Consider the following 24,875-nt stretch of genomic DNA (forward strand, 5'->3'; position numbering starts at 1 on the left):
AGTGTTTTCTGTATCAGTCTTAAGTTTGGTAAATGTATCTTTATCATCCCTTCAGGGTAGTTTTAAACTTCTGAAAATAAAAAATGGTTAACAAACTCAGTATTTTTAGTAGGGCAGGGCAGGAATGAAGGACAGAATACATTGCTTATATTTTAGGGTTTGTTGTGCCATCAAAAGGGAAGAAGGAGCAGTTGGGATGAAACAGAGTCAGTGGAATGCTTGAAAAGAGAAAGAAAAAAAGAAAGAAAGAAAGAAAGAAAGAAAGAAAGAAAGAAAGAAAGAAAGAAAAGATAGATCTCTCTCTCTCTCTCTCTCTCTCTCTCTCTCTCTCTCTCTCTCTCTCTCTCTCGCCCTCTCCCTCCCTTTTTTTCTCTCCTCTCCCTCCATATGAAAGATGGCAAAACTCAAAGGAATCTGTAGGGTGGGGAAGTCAGCCACCAGGCTGGAGGCCTAGGGAAGTCAAGGTTGGGATTGAACTCAAATGCCTTCTGGCAGAACCTGCCTTGCAGAGGGAGATCAGTCTTTTGACTCAGGCGGACACTGGGCTTATTGGATAAGGCTCACCCACATTCTTGAGAATGTTCTCTTTACTCAAAGTCCATCGATTCGATTCAAATGTTAATCTTGTCCCCAAACATCCTCACAGAAACAAGCTGAGTCACATCTGCTCACATATCTGGGCTCAGGGGCCCTGTCAAGTTAACACATGAGTTTAAACACCTAGAGCAGTGGTTTTCAACTTTCCTAAGGCTGTGACCCTTTCATACAATTCCTCATGGTGTGCTGACCCCCAACTATAAAATTGTTTTCATTGCTACTTCATAACTGTAATTTTGCTGCTGTTACAAATCGTAATGTAAATATCTGATATGCAGGATGTATTTTCATTGCTACAAATTGATCCAAAGCAGTTGGGACTCACAGGTTGAGAACCAATGATCTAGGGGAAGTTGGCACTGGCTTGAACTTGTGGAGTGAAAAAGTCTGCATCCTTACAAAGATTAAGCACAGGGTTTCATCTTTGGACTTCTAGGTTAGGGGAGAGTGACTCTGAGCATGTCCTTGAACATCTCTCAGCATTAACTCCCTCAGCTTTCCTAGAGGCCTATTTTTGGCCTCTTTCATCTAGAAGTCCTGGGTATAAAAGTGGTGACTGCCATCTGAATCAGGACATTCTTTCTAAAAAGCCCACCTCCCTCCCAAAAGCAGAGTCCCACTGTCTGCTGAGAATGGTCACACTGAACTTCAGGAACAAGAATGCTTAATTGCCAAGGACTCAACAAACCTGACAGCAGACCCCGTTCTAGTTCGGCTTAGGAAACCAACGGTTCTGGGGTTGACACCATTTCCTTCTGCTTGCACACTCCTTGCCTTCTCTGTTCTCAAGTATACCCTCCCTAACGCCACCCATGTTAAGAAAATGAAAACCTCCAATCAAAGCTCCGTGTGAGCCAGCCTTCTGCTGCTGTGACAAACTTCCTGTGAGAATCAGTTTGAAGGAGAGGAACTGTCTGGCCCCAGGTCTCAGGGGTTTCGGGCTGAGATTAGTCCTGGCAGTGATTTTCAAGGAGGAAACGTAATTGCTCAGCTTGGTGATGGGGGAAATGTGGACAGGCAACATATGGCAACACATGATAATTAGAAGCCGTCAGTTACAGCTGAGGTATTGCCAGCAACCCATGGCTAGGACATTGGGTATATGACCATGACCCTTGGGCCTAGCCAGAATACTCTTCTGATGAAGAGGAGATATTTGTGACATCACAAGTCAGGGGCAGTCTGTGGAGCAGAAGCAAAGGCAGCTTTAGAGAAGGGGGTCTTGCCGCCTAAGTGAAGACAGGGAGATTAGGACTCCCCTGTCCAGCTAGTCACCTCTGTGTGGCCAGTGGAGGCCAGGCTTGAGTTTTGAAAAGATGTCTGGGGCCAAGTTCCAATATCAAACATGGTTTGGGCTATGTCATCTCTATTCTTTGGGCCTCTAATCGCCTTACAGGTAAACTGATTTCAGAGGTTCAAAAACAATAGAGACAGAAATATCAGACTGTCTTTAAAAGAAAGACTGTTTTGTGATCTCTTGAGTAAAACAGTCCCCCTCCAGATCTGTAGATCTATCCACCTGTGTCAAGGGTGGGGGTGGGGTGAGGTCAAGTCACAGAGACCCACAGCAGGTCTCACCCCCTTAGATCATCCTAACTGATGGTCTAGAGTCTTCTCTGAAGTCCTGGTGTAGTGATCTTTGGCATCCACATGGCTTCAGATTAAAGCAGGTTCTAGAAGAGGGCACCAGATCTTGTTACAGATGGTTGTGAGCCACCATGTGGTTGCTGGGAATTGAACTCAGGACCTCTGGAAGAGCATTCAGTGCTCTTAACCACTGAGCCATCTCTCCAGCCCCTAAAGCAGGTTCTAGAATGGTGTCATCCAGCAAAACTAGGCAGAGTAAGTAAGTCATTTTAAGTGATCCACTAGTCACATTTGAACTAAAAGATGAGTGAACTTTATTTATTTATTTATTTTGGTTTTTCGAAACAGGGTTTCTCTGTGTAGTTTTGGTGCCTGTCCTGGATCTCGTTCTGTAGACCAGGCTGGCCTTAAACTCACAGAGATCTGCCTGCCTCTTCTTCCCGAGTGCTGAGATTAAAGGCATGTGCCACCACCGCCTGCCTGTGAAATTTATTTTAATGACCTGCTATTTAATCCAGCACAGCCAAAACGTAAGCAATTCACACATACTGTGACATCCTTTATACGTTTCACAAGTTTTCAAAATCCAAGGTGTGTCTTTCTCGATGTGTCTCAGTTCCAACTGACCACTTTTCAAGTGTGCCAAGTCATGTGTAAGTGGCCACCACAATGAAACACAGAGTCTTTTTCTGAGTTACAGATGTTTGCTACTCACAGTAGTGAAGACGTATATTTGGGCCTCCAGGGCTAGAACTTGCTCTAATGAACACGGTCCCAGACTAATCCTGCCTCTGCAGTTAAAAGCAACTGGACTTCCCACTGTCCCCCAGTCTGAGAAAACAAGACTCAGAGAGCCTCTGGTGAGGGTCTGGCCCCTGTTTCCAAGATGGCGCTTGTTACTATGTAATTGGGAGGAAATAAACACTATGTGTGCATGTGGCAGAAAGGACAGAAGCAACAATTCCCAATCATTCACAAAAGCTGTGCCCTCATTACATCATCAGCTCAGAAAGGTGTCTACCCCTTGATACTATCTCATTAAGGCATTTAAACGCAACAGGTGACTAGACCTTCAGTGCCATTTCCTCCAGGGGCTCCGCCTCACCTTGCCCTAGGCTGACTTCCATGACCTTATCCTCCCACCTCCTCATTTTCTGTTCCTCAGTACATTCCCTACTTCTTGCTGATTGAATATCACCTTTATCTTGGGATTCAATCTTTTTTTGTTGTTTTTGAGACAGGGTTTCTCTGTGTAGCTTTGCGCCTTTCCTGGAACTCACTCTGTAGCTCAAGATGGCCTTGAACTCACAGAGATCCGCCTGCCTCTGCCTCTTGAGTGCTGGGATTAAAGGCGTGCACCACCACCACCTGGTTTGAGATTCAGTCTTGCCAAATGTCCTGTAAGCCTCTCCCCAACTTAATTTCAGAATCTCCAGGAATCTACCTTTTCCTTCAGGATTATTTTGCAGACCTCATTATTCTGCTTTAGACACCTGGCTTAACCTGTAGAACATGTCTGCCTAACAGACATGTTTTCTGTTAGCTTCATCCTTCCGCTCCAACACACAGCACAAGGCTCTGGTAGAAACCATATGCTCCTTAGAGTTTGTAGGAATAAAGCTACAAACCAACACAAGCTTGTTACAAATCCCAACGGCGATGAAGATTCTTTGCTCTTTCTCTGGGACGAACATCGAACAGCAAGGCTTTGCTGTGTGTTTGATATAGGCTGTGTTCATGGCCTAGACTGACTGATTCCATGCATTTAAACTTAAAGGCTATATCTCAGAAAGTGTTTTCACATTATGACTCCAAATCAGGAACAAAATCACCTCTCTCTTATAAAAGCATTGCAGAACAGAGTGCAAAAATCTGAACTCTGACTTCTTCCTTGAGTATAAGCTATGCAAATGTGCTGCCTAATTTAAACAGCCTCCATGTCTTTGCATATGTTAATAATCTGGTAATTACTCTACGCTTCAGGTTTGATTGATGATGAGTAGCTTGGTCAGTTTTCCCTTTTTTTTTTTTTTTTCAGCCTGGATGACTTAGATTTTTAGTTAACCAAATTGCAATCATTTATTAGTTTGAAACTATAATAAAATAATCATCTCATTAAATGAATTACTTTCTCACATTAACCCCTCGGGGCTTTGTGAATCACAATTTACTGGTTATAAGTACCTTTATGCGGAGGCTCCTTCCTTATAAAGCAAACACCCGCCTTCTAATGTCTTTAACCAACAGAGAACCTACCTCACCATCCCCGATCACTCCCACAAGTATCTTTTCATCCCCCTCTTTTTTTTCCTGGGCGGGGGAATTTATGTTTTATAGATACACAGATAAACACAGGGCATCTGGTTGGACAGACAAAAGTCAGACTCAATACCTAGGATTCAAACCGTAAATAGGGGCCCTCCTTCCCTCCAGGAACTGTAATGGGATAGTTTGTGACATTTTGTCTACAAGGCGACTGAGTTTGTCTGGGACCTTTTCTGGCCTCTATGGAAAGTACATACAGCCTAACTTGATAGGCTGACCTTGCTGGTCCTCAAAGATCTAGGGACCAAATGGTGTGTCCTGGACACTGATGAGCTGGCTTTCAGGAGTGTGTGTGTGTGTGTGTGGGGGTGTTATTTGCGTATTTGGGTTAGAAAAGGGCTACACAATAATCTTTTTGCAACACCAATGTGCACTTGTGTGAAAGAACTCAAGGGAGATCACTGTCAATTGATAGAGGGCCAGCGAAGGTGATGGCTGGAACCTTCTGCTCCTAGATGGACACTTAATTCAATGGCCAGAGAATGCCTGGGGTTTAAGGCATGCCTTCTAACACTTCCCATTAGTAAGGACAGCTGAACCTTCCACAGAGCAGATAATGTTTTATTCCATTTCAATTACTTCACAGTTTGGTCTTCCTCTCTGAGCTAGGAGGGGTGGGGAGGTATAAAAAGCTCTATTGCTTTAGGATTCTTTGATGCATCTTCGTCATAGTTCATCTAGGCTTTTCCACTCCTTTGAACTCCAGGGTCACTCTTCGGCAGCTTCCCTGATATTTTTCTGGCGAGGTGCTGGCAGGCTTGCTCAGCTTCCCACTTCTCTTCCCCGAACACAGGCTGCGACCAGCGACCCCTCTAAAGGCCAAAGTTCGGGGAACCGGGAGAGCAGGTGTCGGCTCCCCCACGTTCCTCAAACGCCCCTCATTTTGGCTGTTCACCCTAGGCTCGGGCTCCTTCCCTCCCGCGCTTGCAGTTCCGGGCTGGCGCTCCTTGGCTCGCCGAGTACCCTGCGTTAGCGAGGGCCGACGGCCCAGCACCGTGGGGCGGATGGACTGCGAGCGCCAAGACACGGCGATCGGGGAGGTGTCAGGGGAAGGCGCCGGGGCCGCGGAGGGCGGGGGTGGGGGCAAGTGCCGGGGCTGTGGCGCTTGCTGGATGCCCGGCGCGCCCGGCCACGCCCAGCCTTGCGGGATGGCGCCCACGCTGCCTCTCAGCACGCGCCCCCAGTGGCTGCCGGAGTAGAGCCAAGCCTCCTCCTCCGCGTAGCTCTCCTGGGTGCCACCTTCGGGTTCCGAGTCGGGCTCCTGCGCACAGGCCGGGGACGGCGGGGGAGTGATCGGGGCACGGAAGTAGGGGAACAGGAGCACGGCGCGCAGCCGCCGCGCGGGAGAGCAGTAGGGCAGCCGGAGAGGCAGCGACATCTGCGGGCCGGGCCGAGCGGGGCGGCGGGGAGGCCAGCCCTGTGCGCGCTCACGTCCCGCGCGGCGCTGTCACGGCCATGGAGGGACCCGGCTTCGAGTCGCCTCCGGCCTCGGGAAAGTTGGCCGGACACTTCTGAGCCCCCACCCGGAGTCACGAGGTGGAATGGAGACCCCGCGAGGCCTGTGTCCGCACCAGGTGGCGTGGGAGGGTCCGGGGCGCCGGAAGAACCAGTTTCAGCCGGAGCGGCCAGCGCAAGCCATTGACACTTCAGTCCCGGGAAGGGTTAAACCGCGTCCTGCCGCCTAGGTTTACATGTAAATAGAGAGCTGCTGCTCCGCGCGGGCCCGGGCTGGCTCTTTTAAGTTTTTGATTGGTTGCCAATGACATCACCGCCCGCGTTCTAACACACCAAACCCACAAGCGCAACTGAGCGGGCCTCCGTCCCGCGGCGGGGCCACGCCTCTTTCTCCGCCCCCTCGACCGCCCATTGGCCACAGGCCACTGTGAGGTAGCGGGCGGCGGTCTCTGGATCCTCATTGGCGCAGTGCGACGTCGCTCGGCGGCAGCCCCGCCCCCTCCGAAGCTTACATTTACGCTGTAGCAAAAGAGAAAGTAACTCTGTGTTGCTGCTGGGGATCAATGAAGCTGAGTGAATGGGGGCGCACTGCGCGAGCGCATAGCTAGAGCGGGCGCCAGATGGTGGAGGGCTGCGCTTATTGATGAAGTAAGTGGAAGTCTTCGCGGCCACTCAGAGCCCGAGGCTGGAGGGTCCCGTGTGGTTTTGTGTGTGTGTGTGTGTGTGTGTGAGAGAGAGAGAGAGAGAGAGAGACAGAGAGAGACAGAGACAGAGACAGAGACAGAGACAGATCCACATCAGGTAAGGAAGGTCCTAAGGTTTAGGCTCTTGGGTCTGTTTCCCCTGGGATGAAGGGGGAAAATGAGTTTGGGTTCCGTTAAGATGCTTTGTGGCAGTTTTCAAAGCCCAAGGCTTTGCTGATGCTCAGCGGTGGCGAGGAAGGGGGATGCTAAGTGCCCCAGGAGTGGGGAAGGAGCACTCTCTAACCACTTGGTTTTTTTCCTCCTGTCCCTGTTTAGTGGTAGAAGGGAGCCTAGCGAGGAACAGGGTAGGGGGAAAGCGCTATTTTTGTGGGAGGTTTCCCCGGGCCAGGCTGGATGGCTTTGGAGCTATCTGCTGCAAGGATGCAGATCTCGGTGCACACTCTGTGCCTGTGAGCGAGCCGCGCACTCTGTGTGGAGGTGCGGGTCCCAGCCTGTCTCTGGGAACACGTTCTTGGGTCCTGCTCCTAAGGAATGGGCTACTGATCCCGGACATCCCCTACCAGGTAACACAATAGCAAAGACTTTGACTGCATTCGTGGTCTAGCTGGGACACAGTCAAGCTTCTGGAATAGTACTCGCTCTGAAAAAAAAAAAAAAAAAAAAAACTACGCAAGGAAGGCAGGGAGTGAGATGGGGAGGGACGGAGGAAGGCAGGAGGTTGGATCCTTTGCTCCCATCCAAAGGTGGGTGAGAGAAACCTGAGTCAGTGGGGCTATGCCGACCCGGGTGGGTACGTGCTCCTGTGTGTGCTTGTGTGGATTCCGCCGGTGACACTTTGGCTCGGTGTCAGAGAACGGTGACGGTCATGAGTAGACCGATGATCTATGATGTTTTTCCAGACAAATCTTAAAGTTCCTTTAGGTGAGTGGCTCTTGCTTGGGGTTTGCTTTCTTTGCTGTGTACATGTCTAGTAGAGGATTTCTAGCTGTGTTGTAGGGTGGCCTTGTGCCCAGGAAGAGGAGGGAAGTGACCCATTGCAGGCACCCTAGGGGAGGCAGAGGTAACCCCTGTGGGCACCACGTCTCAGCTTCCTAATTAGCCTGTCTGTGGTGAAGGGACAAGCGAAGTTGCCCTCATGAAATCGAATATCAGTCTAGGACTGGGAAAAAAAAATCTTTGAGAGTTGCCACTCCAATGGAGATGCAGAGTCTGTACTACCCGGATGACATCCAAACCCTTCTTTGCTTAGGGGCACAGCACAAGGAGGGGTAAGGGTAAGTGGGGCCAAGGAAGAATGGGTTATGGGTCAGCCTGGGTTGGGGTCCCAGACCTGATTCCTTTGGGGACCTGGTTTTAGGACAGTTATTCACAGTGAAAGGGGGACATACGGCTTGATTTGGAAGAGGCTCACAGAAGACATGGAAGCTTTGAATAGGACTGTGTTGAGCTTTTCAAAGGAGCCATCAGAACGGAAGGCAGATTAGCTCCTAGCCCCGGAGATTGACTTAAGAAGATACATTCCTGATTCGCAGAAAGTTGACATCTGCCCCATGCAAATTTAGCTGCCATTCATTTCTGTGGCTCTCTGTGAGCTCTGACAGGGCTCTTGCTTATCTCTTTGCCTTGGCAGTGGGTAGAGAAGTGAAATAGAATTCATGCAGGGGAGGACAAATGCATCCATCACAGGTGAAATATACCTCTGCCCAGGAGAGGAGGCTCAGAATAAATGTAAGAGCCTCCCTGCCCGTCTTCATTGTCCCCAGTTCCCTGTGCCTTTACCTTCGCTAAGGCTGAACTTTGATTCCCGTCTATGAAAGGATGCCCATTACCATTTCTAACATCACTTCCAATTTTAACCCTCCACTTAGCATCAGAATGGATGGGGTCCCTCAAGGATGCATCCTCTCGGAATGCATCAAAGTGAACTTCAGGCTTTGATAGTATCATGACCAAGGGCACCTAGAGGAGGACGTTGACTTTGCTCAGAGATATGCAGAAGTCTTTCCCAGGGATTGGATGAGACTGCCTTTTGTGTCACATGACTTTATTCTTTCTTTCCTTCTTCCCCTTCTTTACAGACTCTTGAGTTCTTCTTGAATTGCCAGTTTTCAGCCTCCTCATGCCTCCATCTCCTTTAGACGACAGGGTAGTAGTGACACTGTCTAGGCCCGTCCGACCTCAGGATCTCAACCTTTGTTTAGACTCTAGCTACCTTGGCTCTGCCACCCCAGGCAGTAATAGCCACCCTCCTGCCATTGCCACCGCCGTTGTGACCCTCAAGGCTGCGAATCTGACGTATATGCCCTCATCCAGCGGCTCTGCCCGCTCCCTGAATTGTGGATGCAGCAGTACTAGCTGCTGCACTGTGGCAACCTACGACAAGGATCACCAGACCCAGACTCAAGCCATTGCAGCAGGCACAGCCACCAGCGCCATAGGAACCTCGACCACCTGCCCTGCTAACCAGATGGTCAATAATAGTGAGAACACAGGCTCTCTAAGTCCAGCGGGTGGGGTGGGCAGCCCTGTGTCAGGGACTCCCAAGCAGCTAGCCAGCATCAAAATCATCTACCCCAATGACCTGGCGAAGAAGATGACCAAATGCAGCAAGAGTCACCTGTCCAGCCAGGGTCCTGTCATCATTGACTGCAGGCCTTTCATGGAGTACAACAAGAGTCATATCCAAGGAGCTGTCCACATTAACTGTGCCGATAAGATCAGCCGGCGGAGGCTGCAGCAGGGCAAGATCACTGTCTTAGACTTGATTTCCTGTAGGGAAGGCAAAGACTCTTTCAAGAGGATCTTTTCCAAAGAAATTATAGTTTATGATGAGAATACGAATGAGCCGAGCCGAGTGACGCCGTCCCAGCCACTTCACGTAGTCCTCGAATCCCTGAAGAGAGAAGGCAAAGAGCCCGTGGTGTTGAAAGGTAATGACCCCCAACTCCTTTCCCAAATACCATTCCGATCAGTTAGCTTCCCTCCTGTGGTTCTCTGAGAAGTGGCAGCCTTCTCTTTCCCCCTCCCAGACCCCATGAACCAAAATAGTCAGTCCTCTTTTCTTCTCTCCATTTCTTTTTATTTTAGTATAGTAAGAAAATCCAAGTAGCAATGAGTTGATATCCAGAGCTGAATTCCCAGCCTGGATCTGACTTCTGTCTTGCCTAAGACATTTCACCTGAGAGGGTTTTCAAAAGATGCTTTGTACAGCCAAGGTGGTATATCTCAGTCAGGGCTTCTCTGGGAGCTCTATTTCAGTCTGTGAGTGGTTGGAAAGTCTGTGTTCCTCAAGAACTAACTAATGCTGATGGCCCAAAAGAGGCAGTAAATAAATCTGCAGGTGCCAGTTGTTTGTGTGAGGAACTCTCACTGTTTCTCACCAGTCTGATTATCTTGACTTTCACATTGTTTATAAAGTTATCTTCAATGAGGGCAGAAAATTTTGTTTTAAAGCCATATTGAAATTGTGACTTCTCCAAATACATCCATTCCTTGAGGAAAGCTCCGAGGGGATGGAGATATGAACTGCCCTACAACCTTTTGTTCTCTCTGGTGTTACCTGACAACAGTTGGCTTCTGGTTCTTCCCGAGAAGGAGTCACGCATCAGTTTCCCCTAACGTGGTGGTTGGAACCCCCAAAAGGATTGAACGACCCTCTCTTCTCTGATCTTCCACACAGTGTTGCCCTGACCTTGGGCACGTCCCGCTTGCTCATCTTTGTCTTCCAACACCGTCCTTCTGGGCTCTAAGCGTTACTCTTCTGATAATGTCTACCTGGGCATGATGGAAACCACCTTTGTGTTTTGAGCCACTGGGGAGTGGGGCATGTCACATCTTCAATGTCCTAAAGTGGTGTTGATCATCAGTGTTGCTGGGTTCCGTTGAGCGCTTTTCCTGTTGAAGTTGGAACAGGCTGCTTAGGTAAGCAAGCAAGGATTTGTCTTGGTGGGACAGCTCTACCCATGCTTCTTTTCTCCCAAGTGACTTTTGTAGTGGGCAGTGCTCTTAGAAGCATGGCGTAGTCACCCTTTGCTTTGCGGTGTTCCTTCCCACTCTCTGCTCCTTTGCTGTCTTGGCAGACAATTGTCACAAAGACACAGCTTTCCTTGGGGACATGTGGGTTCTCCATTCTAGGGCACTGTTATGATGGTGGCAGTAAGTCTCCTTAGAGTCACAAGTGTGTCAGGGTTCTGTGGTGTGGCTCTGGTCTTTACTTCGGAATTCTTGTTTGGTTGACTTTTAGAATCCCCGAATGGCTTTCACCCCACTGGTCTTCTCCCAGCGTGATCTTGTCTTGTCTTTTTTTGCAGATGAGAAAACACCATCTACAAATTCCCCAACTCTTAACACTTTGTCTTGGCTAACCAAGACAAACAGCTTTCAGGCTTCTTTTTTTCCTCCTGTAGTCGGGATAGGTTTAGTAAACATCAGCCCTTTTCGTATAGGTAATCTAAGAAGAGTTAGCAAGTCCCTCACTTTAAGATGATTCTGAACTTGCACATGGGGCTGATTGTGAGCTGTAGTGGATCCTACCCTCTCGCTTGCTATGGAGCTTGGTGGGCAAAGGGGTGGCCCATCAGTTGCTGAGAAATGTCTCTTCTGGGGACCAGTGAAGAAGAAGGGGCTCCTCTCCCCATTTCCTATAGACACTTCTGAGGATCCCTGCAGCCTGGGCTTGCGCATCAGTGTCAGAGTTAAGACTGCCTCAGTGGGGCGGGGCTGGACACGCTGCTGACCTCACCACCAGGCGCCCTGGGCAGCTGCGCTGAGGGCTCGTCATTTCGGATTGGTGCGACACCGTGGCGGCCAGCTTGGAAGACGCTCTGGTGGTAGAGGTTGGGTTATTTGTAGTTTTGGGGGGGATTTTTCCTTCAAATATCTTGGAATTTTATTGAAAATATGTAGTTTAGGTTCCGTTGTCTTCTTTGGTATCATTATTAGTTTGGTACCTTTGGGAGGAATGGTCTAAATTCAGGACCAAGTTAGGGAAGAGGAAAAGGAGATGGTCTATTGAGTCTCTCTGTTACCCTCCTGTCTGGTCAAACCAGAGGTTAATTTCAGAGCGTCCTGGAGGTGAAGGATGAGGTGAGCTTCTCTCACCAAGCATGGTGTGGAGCTTCTCCTAGGTTCTTGAGTGGATGAGGCAGAGCATCCTGGTCTGGCTTGTCTTCTGAGGTTTATTTTAGGACTCCCCTTGTTGGTGATCTAAGATTGTATTTCAGCTAGTTTGGGAATGGTACCATTTTGGAGTGAGTGAATTTTGTAGGGAGCATGTGGCTGGTGGGGTGGGAGTAGATGGTTAGAATATATGGTCGGAAGTCCCCAGGCCTTGTTGATTTATTTTCAGAGATGCCTGATCCTTCTGAGACTCTGATTCGTGTTTGTAAACACTGGTTGCTACCCTCCCGGTCCAACTTTTATGTCCCTCAGTTCCAGTGCCCCGTTCTCCATTTTTGGAGCTGCCTGTCTGAGTCCAGTGGCGGCTGGGTTGCCATTTTAGTCAAGCAGTGTCAGGTTGGGGTGAAACTGATCGGAGGCACAGAAGCCCCTGGATTAAGTTACTGGTCTAATTTATAGTCTCCGCCCTGCTATGACCTAGGTCCGAGTCTATGTCTCATTCTTACCCACTGAAGGGGGCCTCAGACCCTTGCTTCTCATCAACTTCATCTAGTGATCCAAATGAATAGCTCTTTAGGGATTCAGCCTTTGAAAGAGCTGCATCCTTTTCCACCTAATGTTGGTTGTCTTAATCAACTGCAATTTGGTTTCTGGCCTAAGAAAGAAGGCTTGACAATCCTTGACCTTCTAAAATGAGAGCTGCTGTTTTTGCTGTCGTGTTTATAAGGTTATCTTCCATTTCAACAACACTGGGTTCAGGAAAATTTGTCCTTTATGTATGTGGGAAGGGCACACTCCCCTCCCTCAGAGCAATCTAGGCCTTTACAATTTAATGATCAAAAATTTCAAACATTTAGGGAAGTATTAGAGTATACAACAAACACCTTCATACCTACCAGTCAGATTAAACATGTATTTCCCTGTTTGCCTTCCCTTCTTTTGTTTTGAAATATTCTATATCAGACAGTAGTCTAATGTTTAGAGTTAGCATTATACATTTAATGGAGCTGGGAGTATTTTACAGGGTAGTATAGACATTTTGCCTGCTAAACACTTCGTGTCATATACCTGCCCATGAGTATTCTTCAAATGTGGAATGCCACTGTTAATGACTGGCTCTTGAGTCTGAGGAAAAGCTTCCCTCCCAGTCCAGGAGACCCCTCAGGGCCTCTGTCTCTGCCTGTGTCATGGTATGTCAGAGGCCAGGCCTGTACATGCTTCATGCCATTGCAAAGCAACGATAGACTGTCTGCTGTGGATTTTTACAACCCCTTTTACCAGAGGGGTTGAGGGGGTGTGTGGGGTTGTAGTGACTGCAGATGACTGACTGAGAAGTCGCTTAAAAGTTGGTTGTAGAACGAGGGGAGACATAGGGAGTTAGATCCACATGAAAAACTTGCTCCTGCTCTCCACTCTGCATTTTCATATTGAAAATATTTCCTATTAAAATATGCAAACATGGTTGAACTATTTTTCAAAGTAAAAATGGCATGTACATAAAAACCTAGTCATATAAAAATATGTAAGTTCATATTACATATATACCCCCTCCAAAAAAAAAAAAAAGCCCCCAAACCTTCCACTTAACTCCTGAACAAAGAGCAAAGTTGGCCTAACATTTTCCCTTGGTCAAAGCTGATTCTGAAATATGCATTAGGAAGCAGTGCAGAGTTGCAGGACACTGGATGACTATGCTTTAATTAGAGACCTGTGAAATAGTCTTACTCTGCTCTCTTTTGGAGGAGAACTATATCCCCCTTTCTTTGTCTGGGATGTGATAATGCTCTTTTAAGACATACCTATATCTCGAACTTAACTTTGTTCTTGCTTTTCTGAGTTCCTGATTAGTACTCAAGGCTAAATGCCACACACTAGATCTGTAAAAGTGGACAAATGTCGGAAGAACAGCGAATCAGCAGGCCTGAGGTTTCCTGGTTCCTCCGTTCAGCGTCCTTGGGCAGGTTGCTTAAGCCTTTAGCTCCCTGGCTTTCTCATTTGTGAAAGGGGGGCACACAACAGCACTTAGGAACTCAACAAGCAATGGCTTGCAAAGTGTTCAGCCGAGCTCAGTGTGTGTCCCTACATGTAGCTCAACATTATTTCTGTGGATTGAAATGTGTCCGTCAAAAGATAGTTTGTGCTCTTCTCTCCAGGGAGTATAACAACCTAGGTATAGCGCTTCCCCCCCCCTTTCTCTCTCTCTCTCTCTCTCTGTGTGTGTGTGTGTGTGTGTGTGTGTGTGTGTGTGTGTGTGTTGCTAGGGCCTAAAAATAACCTGGTGACTGTTACCTAATTTAAGTAGCATACAGTTGTGCCAAGTAATTGCACAAACATGTTGGGTCAAGAGGCTGAGTAATTTGGGCATACCCTAGAATTATTTATTTGTAGGGAGTTTAGGAAAATGAGACGGGTAAATCTGCCCAGCTCATGTCCTGGATAGAACAGTGAAAGTATAAAACTTTTCAACTTTGTTTTCTCTGGCCTCTCCTTGATTTATTTTTGGAAAGAGGATTGTAGTCTGACTATAAAAGGGTAGATGGAAGGAGGGGGTGTGGGCTGCTGCAGCCCTGAGTGGCGTAGAGGAGCTGGAGTATGAGGGAAGGAGAAGAGGAGTTGATGTGGCTCATTTTCTGAGCGGGTCCTGAATGCTCCCCCTGAAGGACCACAGACTGGCCTGCCCTCCTCTGCCTCATTGCAATGCAAGTGGAAGACAAATGGACTTGAGGCTCCTCTCTCCCACACCTATCTTTTTCCCCTTGCTCTTTATAGTTGGGTTTGTTTTTTTTTTCCAAGAGACTAAAGTGCATATATCTAAAGAGCTCGTGTGACCCCTCCAGGGTGACCTCTCAGAGGCTTAGGTTGACTGTACTGTGAGATTGGATAGTTCCCGATGGTATGGGACAACGGAGAGGAGGGGTATAAAGAGTGGTCCATCCAGGTCTCTCTTCGCCAGGCCCCATGTTCCTTGAGATGCTCTTGTAACTCAAACAGAGGGAAGGGGCAGGTTGGTCTCAACCCAGGACTCTGTGAACTGACCTGGGTTCGGCCACCTGGGTTGTCAAAGATGAGTTCAGGAAACTCTGGTAGTTCTGGGTGCCGGGTACAAACGTGAGCAGGGGGCAGGAAGGTGGCAGGAAAATAGCCCACCCAGCTCTAAAGCATGTTCCTCTAGGAGGCATGAGCAGGGACAAGGGTGGAAAGGTGTGCTTCCTTGCTTAGTCGATTTGGGACAGCCCATCGGGAGGTCTGACAAGATCACAAGGGCAGAAAAGGTCCTGGGCAGAGACCCTCAGAGGCCAGGGAGCCTTTTGTAGCCGAACATGTTTCCTTAGATCTGCTGCTGTGGTCAACAGTCACCTCCATCCTCCAAGATCCTTATGGCAATGCTTAAGCAACCTCATCCACTTTGATAGCAAAGGCTAGCTCCACACTAAAGGTACTCTGTTTGTGGAGCTCAGGCTAGCCTTATCTTCTTGACTCCTCTCCCAAGTGCTGGGATTATGGACATGTGCCATACATCCAGCTTAGGGATAGAAATTCTGATCCTCAGAATGGTCATCTAATCGGAAGGTCGTTGATTCTGTGGCTGCTCCCCAGGGCGGCTCATGCTGACACATGACAGTCTATCAGGTGCCCCCTCCCGAAGATTTTGATTCAGTTGGTCTAGGGTGCAGCCTGCACATGCCAGGATTTTGAAAAGCTCACCAAATGAATCTACTGCATAGGGAAATTGGAAAACTGTCGATCTAGTTCAAGCTTGTTATGCAGTTATGGAAATGAGGCCTGGAGAGGTTTATGACTAATCCAAGGTCACGTGCATGATTAATTCCACAGCCTTGGTTTTTGCTGCTAAAATAGGTCTTGCCAGGTCCTGATATATATGTGTACATGATTATCACATCGTAGCAACATCCAGTGTATAGGGCACGACATGAAATAAAATAATTTACTTAGTGGTTTTGAATAGTAGTACCTAACCTTTTTTGTTTTCAATCAGAACAACAACAAAAATAAAAGACTTAAGTCAAAGGATTTTGGAAACCAGTACCACATGGTTCAGATTTTACCTGGGTCGTGGAATATGGGCCAGCTATTAGCATTGATCCAATCCTATTTTCTAAGGAACTTAATGTTTAAAGAAGAGATTAAAAGAAATACGCCAAGATGCATGCATGTAAATGGCTGGGAAAGGGATATCTAAGCTTAGAGTACTTGCTCAGCAGGTACAAGGCCCTGGGTTTGATCCTGAGTTTCAAGCAAAAAACAAAAACAAACAAACTAAAATACAGTCAACATCTCAGATGCTAACAACTCTTAGGCAGGTGGCATTATGGTGGTACAACCTGGTGAGTAGAAAGGTTTGATCATAGGTCTCATAACTGCTAGTAGTCCCTTCTTGTGTGAGGTACTATGTGAAGCTGGGGAATGTGTGTGTGTGTGTGTGTGTGTGTGTGTGTGTGTGTGTTTTCTTTATCCCCCAGTTTGTTTAGGGAATAGTTTATCTTTAGGAAATGTTCTGCTAAGTATCTTTGTGTTTTTCTCAGCTTTCTTTTTCCAGAATGATTCTAACTTTCTCTAAGTACACTATGGGCCTACAGAATTTCTTCCCAAGGCCGTGGCCTGAAAAGAAACAATTTGCTGTTTTTTTAGTGGAAAGGGAACTATTGCATGCTCCTTGTGCCTCCACAGTGCGGGGCAGACAGGGCTCCACTGTGCACCAGAGTGGAACTTTGTCATCTGAGCCGCACTGCTTAGGATGTGTTTCTGATAGGAACAAGACCTGTGTTTAATTTTACCATGTGTCCTCTCGGAGAAAAAGGACACACGAGGTAAACAGGCGAGCTGCACAGCGCTTCAGGGGCAGGGTTTTAGCCTGTGTTATGTTTTCAAGTGCCACTGAGGTAGGAGGCCAGGATGCAAACGCAGTTCTCTTTGGCTCCTGAGCCTTCCTTGTGTCCCCTAAATGGTGAAGGTCCCTGTGTTAGTTTTCCTGTTGCCATGAGAAGGTGCTCTAGCCTGAAGCCAGGAAAGGTTCATTGTAACTCACAGCTTGAAGGTACATACAGTTTATCATGGTGGGGAAGGCATGGCGGCAGGAGCCTGAGGCAGCTGGGCATGTCACAGCTGCAGCCCAGAAGCAGAGAGCTCGGATGCTTGCAAGCACCTTGTCTCCTCCTTTTTCTCCAATCCGGGACGCCCGCCCCACCCCACAGGCGTGTTGACACCCACAGTTAGAATGGGTCCTCCCAGTATATTTAACCTAATCAAATGGCCATCCGCAGGCATGCCCAGAGGCTTGTCTTTTGGTCCCTTCAAAGTGGTGGTTGAGATGAACCATCACAATCCCTCTTTGGTAAATTTTCATTGGTTTCCACATACCATTTGTGTTACTGACTTAGATTCTGATCTTACTAATTCAGAAAAATTAAAGAAAAAAACAAACAATGAGTCTGCATTTCTTTTCTTTTTTAAATGATTTATTTATTTTTATTTTAGGGTCATTTGTATTTTGTTGGCAGATATGTCTGTGTGAATATCAGATCCACTGGAGATGGAGTTATAGGCAGTTGTGAGCTGCCATGTGGGTGCTGGGAATTGAACCCAGGTCCTCTGGAAGAACAAACGGTGCTCTTAACCTCTGAACCTCCTCTCTAGCTCTGCATTTATTCTCAAATTTTATTGTAGGTAGTTGAATTCCCATCTCAAAAGAAGAACAAAACTTTTATTGTACAATAAATAAAAGGCATGTTTTACATTCAGCTTGCTAATGCTTTCTGATCATGATATCTTTTCTCTAGATGTTTTCATCTGGAACCTAAAAACAAAATCTTAGCATCATTTTCATTTTGAGAATATACCTGTATCAGATATCATTACCTAAAAGTTAGTAAATCAGTATCCCCTCGCGGCAGCAGGACCCATATTCTATGTGGCTTACAGAAAGGGAAGGTTGAATTTACTTTGCATAGGAAATAAGCTGTGCCCTCTTGGAGCTTTCACAGGAGATAAAGGAAATTACATCATAAATATCTGTTACACTTCTCACTGCTGTGATGAAACACCCTACAGATAGCAGTGTAAGGGAGGCAGGCTCTCCTGTGGCCTACAGTTTGAGTGGGTAAAGGCCATCGTGGTGAGGAGGCGGGAACAGGAAGCTGTTTGCCCTTGCTGGGCTTTCTAGACTTTGTCCCCTTTCACATGGTCTAGACCTCCAGCCTACGAGATGGGGCCATCCCTCTGTAGTTACATCTTTCTGAACCATCCTTAGGGACACATCAGAGGTATGTCTCCAAGGTGATTCTCAATCCAGTTAAGTTGACAGCGCAGGTGAGCCATCACAAGTCTGTCCCTTGTCAACTTGGCATCCAGTACATCACTAGCAAGCCATAAATCCATGTTCTTCCCTGACAAAGTAGAGGTGTCTTACAGAGGAGAATGGGTGTAGGTTCAACAGATTATCTGACTTCTTCAATGTTTTATTCATGAGAAAAGCCTCCTCACAGCCCAACCCCAGGCCTGAATTTCGTGGAAAGCAAAACGAAGTCCAACTGGTCTTTGTATTTCCGGGAAGGGTTTTGCCTTCTTGTTTTACAAAATGAGTAGGACCCCATTGGGCATCTGTTGCCCATTTCTAATGTCAAGTCTGAAGAAACATGTCTGGTCCAGGGGTGGTGTCAGGCCCCCTTTGCTTGTGAGAGTCTTTAATGTATCTCACAGATTGTGGTAGGCACTCCGCCGTCCTTATCTTGTGCCTGAAGTAAGAAGCAGGACATTGCTGCCCAGCTCCATACCCTCTATTTATTCCATGGAAGGAATAATCTCACACCCTTTGAGTCATGGCCCTGAGGTCCACTACTGCTGCACTAAATAGTACCAGATGTTGCTACTGGAAAGAGAGAAAAAGAAAAAGAAATCGCATGGAAAGGGGGCGGGGCAAGAGGAGTGGCGGGAAAAAGCCATAACTTGAAGATGCGAGGTGATAGCCACAGACCTCAGCTGCCAGGCTTGAGTTCTGGGCCCCAGGGTTCAAGACTGAGCTGCCACTGTTTCCCTCTTGAAATAATAGGACTAGACGAAACTTCCTAGGCGATCATTACTGAAGAAAAGGGGACTATTTTCTTGGACATTACATTTTTTTTTTTAAATGGTGAAATTTTGAAAAGAATGAGACATATGATTCTCTAAACGTGATGCTTTAATGTACCATCCAGTAGTTGACTGGCTTGTACCAGGTTTTGAGTTCAATTCCCAGGGCAGGGAGGTAGGGGTGAGCAAGAAAGAGCAGGGGTGGGACGTGCATTTGGTGGTAAAGCATTTAGAAGCATGGGCAGGACCTTGGTGTATCCCCAGCACTGGATGGACAAAGCCATAGCTGTTCTTTGGATGTTTAGGTCTGAGTACCTTTCAGGCCTATCATGTTCCTAGTTAAAAGTGGCCCGTGGGTCTCTCTGTTGTTTTATCTCAGAGGTGCCTTCAGTTAAATGCCTCTCCCCTCCCCCCATTTCCTTAGCTATCCTCAGGTGAAAATGGCCTGCTCTGTCCTTACAGCTAACTTTGCAAGCGATCTTAACCCAGGTTATACACCGGACTCTGGAAACGTTAACTTATAATGTGTCAGAAAGTTTTGCTTTTCTTGTTCGTTTTGATTTGGTTTCTTAGTGGTAACTCGGTCAGAGAAACTTTGAAATGGCGATGTTATTTCTCGTATTTATGAAGCATTTCTGTACTGTCAGTGTCCTGTGCCATGAAACACCAGTGGCTAAGACTCAGAGGTTCAGGCCCTTGACCTGGTACATGGTGGAACCTGGGCATTTTGTGATAGGACTTCTAATTAGTTTATTTTTAAATGTTCAGAATCTGAATAATATAGATCTGTAAGGATGCTAAATATGAATATATCCCACTCTCCATAGTGGGCACCAGACAAAGGAAAAGGAAGGCAGGTGTAAAGCTAGAGTGGGTGAGCAGAGCATGTGGTTGGTTGGTCCCTCTGATGTCATCCCTGAGTGCCCAGGTCTGTGGCTTATGCTCTCTAGTTAGCGGGGATTGGGACGTTAATTACAAGTTTTCCATCCTATGTATGAGGCCTGGCTGTCTTATCAGGCTTGTGACTTCTCTGAGATAAACCCCCAGAGACACACCATCAAACTCTTGCCTGGTTGCTGGGTTTTGACGTCTCCTTTCTTGTCCTTTCTCACCTCTGTTCTCCCCGCTTCTGCAGTCCAAGGCTGAGATACCGCGAGGGGTTGGAGGGAGTGGGTAGATAAATGGCCCCAGGAACCCGTGTTGAGAGTAGCATGCTCTTAGGCAGGCTCCTGTCTCTGGATCAGGCACCCAGCTTCATATATTAGAAACATGGAAGCTCAAAAGCTAACTGTAAGTGTTATCACCTCAGGTCCTGAAGAGGTGGGATGGAGGGAGGTACGTGCAAGGCATCATGGGGATAGTGGGACAAGAAAGAAAATCTAAAACTATAAAGCATCTTTAGTCAGAAAAATAGAAGTCACAACTTCGTTAACGTTTTCAATAGATTTGGGGTTGGTAAGTTTTCACATCTATGTGATGTCTTTCTGGACCCTGGCAGCCTCAGTACAACATATGAAACCTTTAAGGAGCATGTTGCTTACAGTCCTGCCTCATCAAGCATTTGGTCACTGTGCGTACGTTGAAAAAAAAAAAGATACTTTCATGAAGCATGTTAGGAAACAATTAGAAAGTCCTTATTGAGATCTTGGTGCAACTCTGCTACTTTATAGATCTGGAAACTGAATATGTCCCCAAGAAGACACAGCTAGCTTATAGTTGAGAGTTTTTTTAAAGCCCCTGTGAACATATCATCCTCTTGTGTGTTTCTAAGTTATATTAAATAAGCAAGTCCTGTTAGGCAGGTTACTCTGTGATTTCTTTACTTTTTTGTTTCTTAGCTCTATTTTCCTCTGTCCTTTGTCCTTCTCCCTCCCTCTCCCCCTTCCCCCTCCTCCTTCCTCCTTCAACCCCCCATCCTCCCACCCCACCCCCACTTCCCCACTTTTGGACTTCTGTCTTTCTCTAACAAGGTTTCACATAGCCCAGGCTGTGTGTTGCTGAGGATGACCTTGAACCCCTAATCCTCGTGCGTCTGTCTCACAGCTGATGAGGCTACAATCGTGGGTCACCCATACCTGATACCTGGCCCTCATTCATGGGCTATTGAGTGAACCCCTGATTCTGCCTTGCCTCAAACACATTCAACCTCCCTATTATCAATGCATTGACTTTCTTTGGGGGAAGTAGTGGAGGTTGGTGGTTAGGAGTCAAGATTCTGGAGCAGATTTCTGGCCTGGAGTTCTGATCATGTCATTTCACACTTGGACAAGTGAACTTTTCTATTCTTCAGTTACCGTGTCTGTGAGAACGGAGATGGTAATGATGCTGTTTTCATGGGATGGAGGTCGGGAGGACAACTTAGGTAGTTCTTTATTTAAGTGCTGTAAACAATGTCTGCCTGGAAAGCTGATACTGATTAAAACTGCACCATAATTATAGTATAAAATATCTATAGTAATAAGCCATGCACTCTCTTTTTAAGTGAGGAATATTAAGTAGCATCGTCCCAGAAAACGGTCTGGCATCACTACTAAAGCAACCTGGAAAGACTTTGCTGCTTACAGCGTCTTGTTTCAATGTTTGGGGAAGACTCAATATTTTGGTGAGATGGACAGAGGACCACACAGGTCCTTTTGTTTTTCTGAATTGGTGCTACGCCGGAGAAGTACATGCAATTTCTCTTTAAGAAAACTGCAGAAAATTCAGTGCTAGTAAAAGCCCTCGATACACACTTACTGTTAGAACATTAAGAACATTTTAGAATGGAAAAAAAAAGATATACTAATCCTGCCCTGACCACCCTGGTTTCAGTTTTACATATTCTCTTCATTCCTTACCCATATATGTACATGTTTTGCAGATTCTCATATAGAAACCCCAGTTGATTCTCACTCTGTTGCAGGCTGCCTAACTTCCTGCGTGGTCATCATAGACTATCTTCTCCAGGGTCGGCATCTGTCTTGTGGCCACGCTCTACTTAACCAGTTTGCCTCTTGATGGACGTGACACTGGGAGCCAGGTTTTTAGATGGAGGAAGTTCTGGAGGGAATCCGCTGCTTCAGAAGCTTCTCCATGTTACTCCAGACCCTTTTAGAGGAGTGCATGCCAGCCTTCAGCCTGCTGGGAGTTGTCTTTTCTGTTGTCCTAACTCGCTTTCACTTTTTAGTTCCTGCTTTTCCCTTCATAACGCAAGATCTAGCCTCCGGCCCAAGTCCTCAGCTTTAAGGGAAGTCCCCATCTTTGACCCACTGCCCTTTGGGCCACTATTGTGTGTATGGCACATATCCTCTGATACATGGGCTGTGATCCTGAGTTTGTCCTTTGGGTGGGGCACAGTGAGGCAGTTTGGATGCCCTAAGCAGCCAGATAATTCTATGGAAATAAAAGATCAGCCAGGACCACAAACACTATCTGAATCACTCATAGTTTTACACTGTTGATAAAATACATTATTGTACTTTGTGTGTGTGTGTGTGTGTGTGTGTGTGTGTGTGTGTGTATGTGTATACACGTCACAGCACAACTGTGGAGGTCTAAAGACAACCTATGAGAGTCTGTTCTTCCTTCCCACTATGTGGGTCCCAGGATCTCAGGTTATCAATCTTGGCAGCAAATACCTTGGCCCTCTGAGATTGACCTTGATAAAACACATTAAGATGTCAGTGAGAACAAAAAGAACTAGGCTCTGTGAGATGCTAAGTATATACATTTATTTCCCCCATGTCCCATTTTTGGGTACACCACAAAAGTCCCCGAAGTCCTTAAGCAAATGCAGAAACACAAGAATATGGATATAATCAGAATGGAGGAAAATTCCCGTCAGTTCTTTTTTGCATAGGTAAAATACCCTTTAAATAGGAGCTAATTAGCTTGTCTTCCTTGACAAAGTACAAGTCGGGTTGAACTCATTGTAATTGATTTTGCATGTAAAAGTCCACTTACCTGCCCTTACTAGGTGGATCTCTTCATTTTTCCTTGAAGGATAGCTAGAAGCCCAGCCCTCTGTGGTGAGAGTCAATGGAATTAGATGGATGCAGGGATGATGGTGCCTAGCAGCCTCCCCACAAATAGGGGCTGTGAATGTGAAGTACTACCATCAACACGCGCGCACGCATACTATACATGTGATGGTCAGAGGATAACTTTCAGGAGTCAGTTCTCTCCCTTCCCAGCAGGGCCCGGGAACGGAACTCAGGCACTCAGGTGTATGCAGCATGCTCCTTACCTACTGAGCCATCTCACCTGATTTCTGCCTTATTTTTTGAGACTTGCTCTCTCACTGAACCTGAGACTCACACTTGGCCTAGATTGCTTGGCTAGTGAACCCCCTTTAAGCTCTTTGTCCCCCCAGCCCCTGAGATGTGTACCATTGTAGCTGGCCTTTACATGGTTGCCGAGGACTGCAAGCTCAGGTCCTCATGCAGCTCACACTTTTAGCTAAATTTTTGAAAACCACTCAAAGCCTGAAAATCAGATGCTCCAAGGCTGTCCAAATAATGACCTTGGCATCCGTCTCCGAGGAGTGACCGTCTTTTTTATTCTCAGTGTACAGCTTTCCCACACAGTGGAGTAGGGTGCTCGGCTGGATGTAAATGGCTGGTGGCTCTGAAAGCAGCCCAAGAGGACCATGAGCATCGTTTTGTGACTTGGTGAACCCCAGGCCCTTCTTACATCTTTTCTTCATTCCTTCTCTTCAGCCATTCGGAGCTCTTGAACCTTGCCCATCTGGCCACGGGGTGTCTTCCAGGGGGCCTTTGCCCATCCAAAGCTGTTATCCCTGGCCACTTGATTTTGCAAGGGTTAAAATATGTGCTGAGGAGGTATGAGGGCCTGGGAACAGAACACACTACAGATGATGGATTGGAGTGTTGTTTTCCAGAGAAAAGAGTGGCTATCTCACGCCTGGGGGGAGACAGCTGACTCTCTGCTACCATGTAGCTTATAGAACTTCTAATTTTTACAATTGGTCATTAGGTATTGAGTTTTGTTATTGGTCATTAACTCATATGAACACGTGTGCACGTATACACATGCTCCTTTCTGTTAACCTGGCCAGATAGTAGTGACTTTGGCCCTCAGCAGGGACTCATTCAATAGGGACAACACCTGTGCCTGAGCTGTCCTCTCCTGGTGGCTGTGCCCTACCTGACTGTGGACTGTTGAGAGTGGGCTGGTCGACAGGGTAGTCAACAGAGCTAGGGGAAGCTGAGCTGAGTCATTCATATTGGACTTCAAAGACCCTCTGTGGGTTGCAATGTAAGAGACTCAGTTGAGTGTTGAAATGATAATATACATGATAAAATACAGTATTACCATTAATTTGGGCCTGTTTCCTTTTACATTTTTCTTAGTATAGTGACTATAAAAATAGTCTTGCCATACAGTAGCTTGCTTGCATGTCTATCCAGTGAGAGCGATCTTTGTGCAACTGTTACCTCTACTGTTCAGAGGCTGAGAACAGTTAAAGGAGTTACTCAGAGTCACATGAAGCCTAGGCTGACTCTCAGGTCCACAGACTTATCACTATGGAATTGTTGTAAGTTTATTTTTCTGCCCCTTGCCCCTGATTTCTGGGTGATGACCTCTCACTCTCTGGAATCCTCTGGGAGATAAGGGTGCCTTCCTTGCTCTTGCGGAGTCCCTTGGCTCACACCTGAGTTCATGTTAATGAGATGACTCAGGGGATGAGCTAGTCATCTATCAGAAAGGCCAGCCTTGTGCCTGGAGGCTTGAGGCTTGGAATGTATCCAACCTCTGCAGAAGAGGCGGCAGGACCGAGGATTAAGTTCAGTCATGGGCTAGTGATGAATCCATTCCAGTTGCGCCTAATGAAACACTAACACAAACAGTGGCCTCTCGAGCTTGGTTGTGCCCCCTCCTTGCACACGTACAGGGACACACCCGCAGGATGGAGCATCTTGATTTCATGGCACTGAACACAGAAGTGCCCTGTTTGGGATATTCTCAGACCTACACTGTGTGCTTCTTCATTTTGCTGGTCCT

At 47.0% G+C, this 24,875-nt stretch overlaps 2 protein-coding genes across 4 annotated transcripts in view; one reads left to right on the forward strand and one right to left on the reverse strand.

Moving 5' to 3' along the window:
* Positions 1-5,049: 5,049 nt before the first annotated feature.
* Positions 5,050-5,887, reverse strand: LOC102907060 (uncharacterized). Its single transcript, XM_016007066.3, has one exon. It carries the CDS (start codon positions 5,885-5,887, stop codon positions 5,183-5,185), a length of 705 nt encoding a protein of 234 aa, XP_015862552.1. The 3' UTR covers positions 5,050-5,182.
* A 412-nt stretch (positions 5,888-6,299) lies between these two features.
* Positions 6,300-24,875, forward strand: part of Dusp10 (dual specificity phosphatase 10) — a 41,020-nt gene continuing 22,444 nt past the window's right edge. Inside the window, exons 1-2 of one of the 3 annotated variants that reach the window (XM_006988612.4) lie at positions 6,300-6,612; positions 8,747-9,598. In XM_006988612.4, coding sequence (XP_006988674.1) covers positions 8,788-9,598 — 811 coding nt within the window. In that variant the 5' untranslated portion in view covers positions 6,300-6,612; positions 8,747-8,787. Of the gene's footprint in view, positions 6,613-6,720; positions 7,232-7,339; positions 7,590-8,746; positions 9,599-24,875 lie in introns of those variants that run through there. The other 2 variants (XM_076548140.1, XM_076548139.1) reach the window with 2 other exon arrangements.

Source organism: Peromyscus maniculatus, chromosome 11 (genome assembly GCF_049852395.1).
Source record: "Peromyscus maniculatus bairdii isolate BWxNUB_F1_BW_parent chromosome 11, HU_Pman_BW_mat_3.1, whole genome shotgun sequence".
Lineage (NCBI taxonomy): Eukaryota > Metazoa > Chordata > Mammalia > Rodentia > Cricetidae > Peromyscus > Peromyscus maniculatus.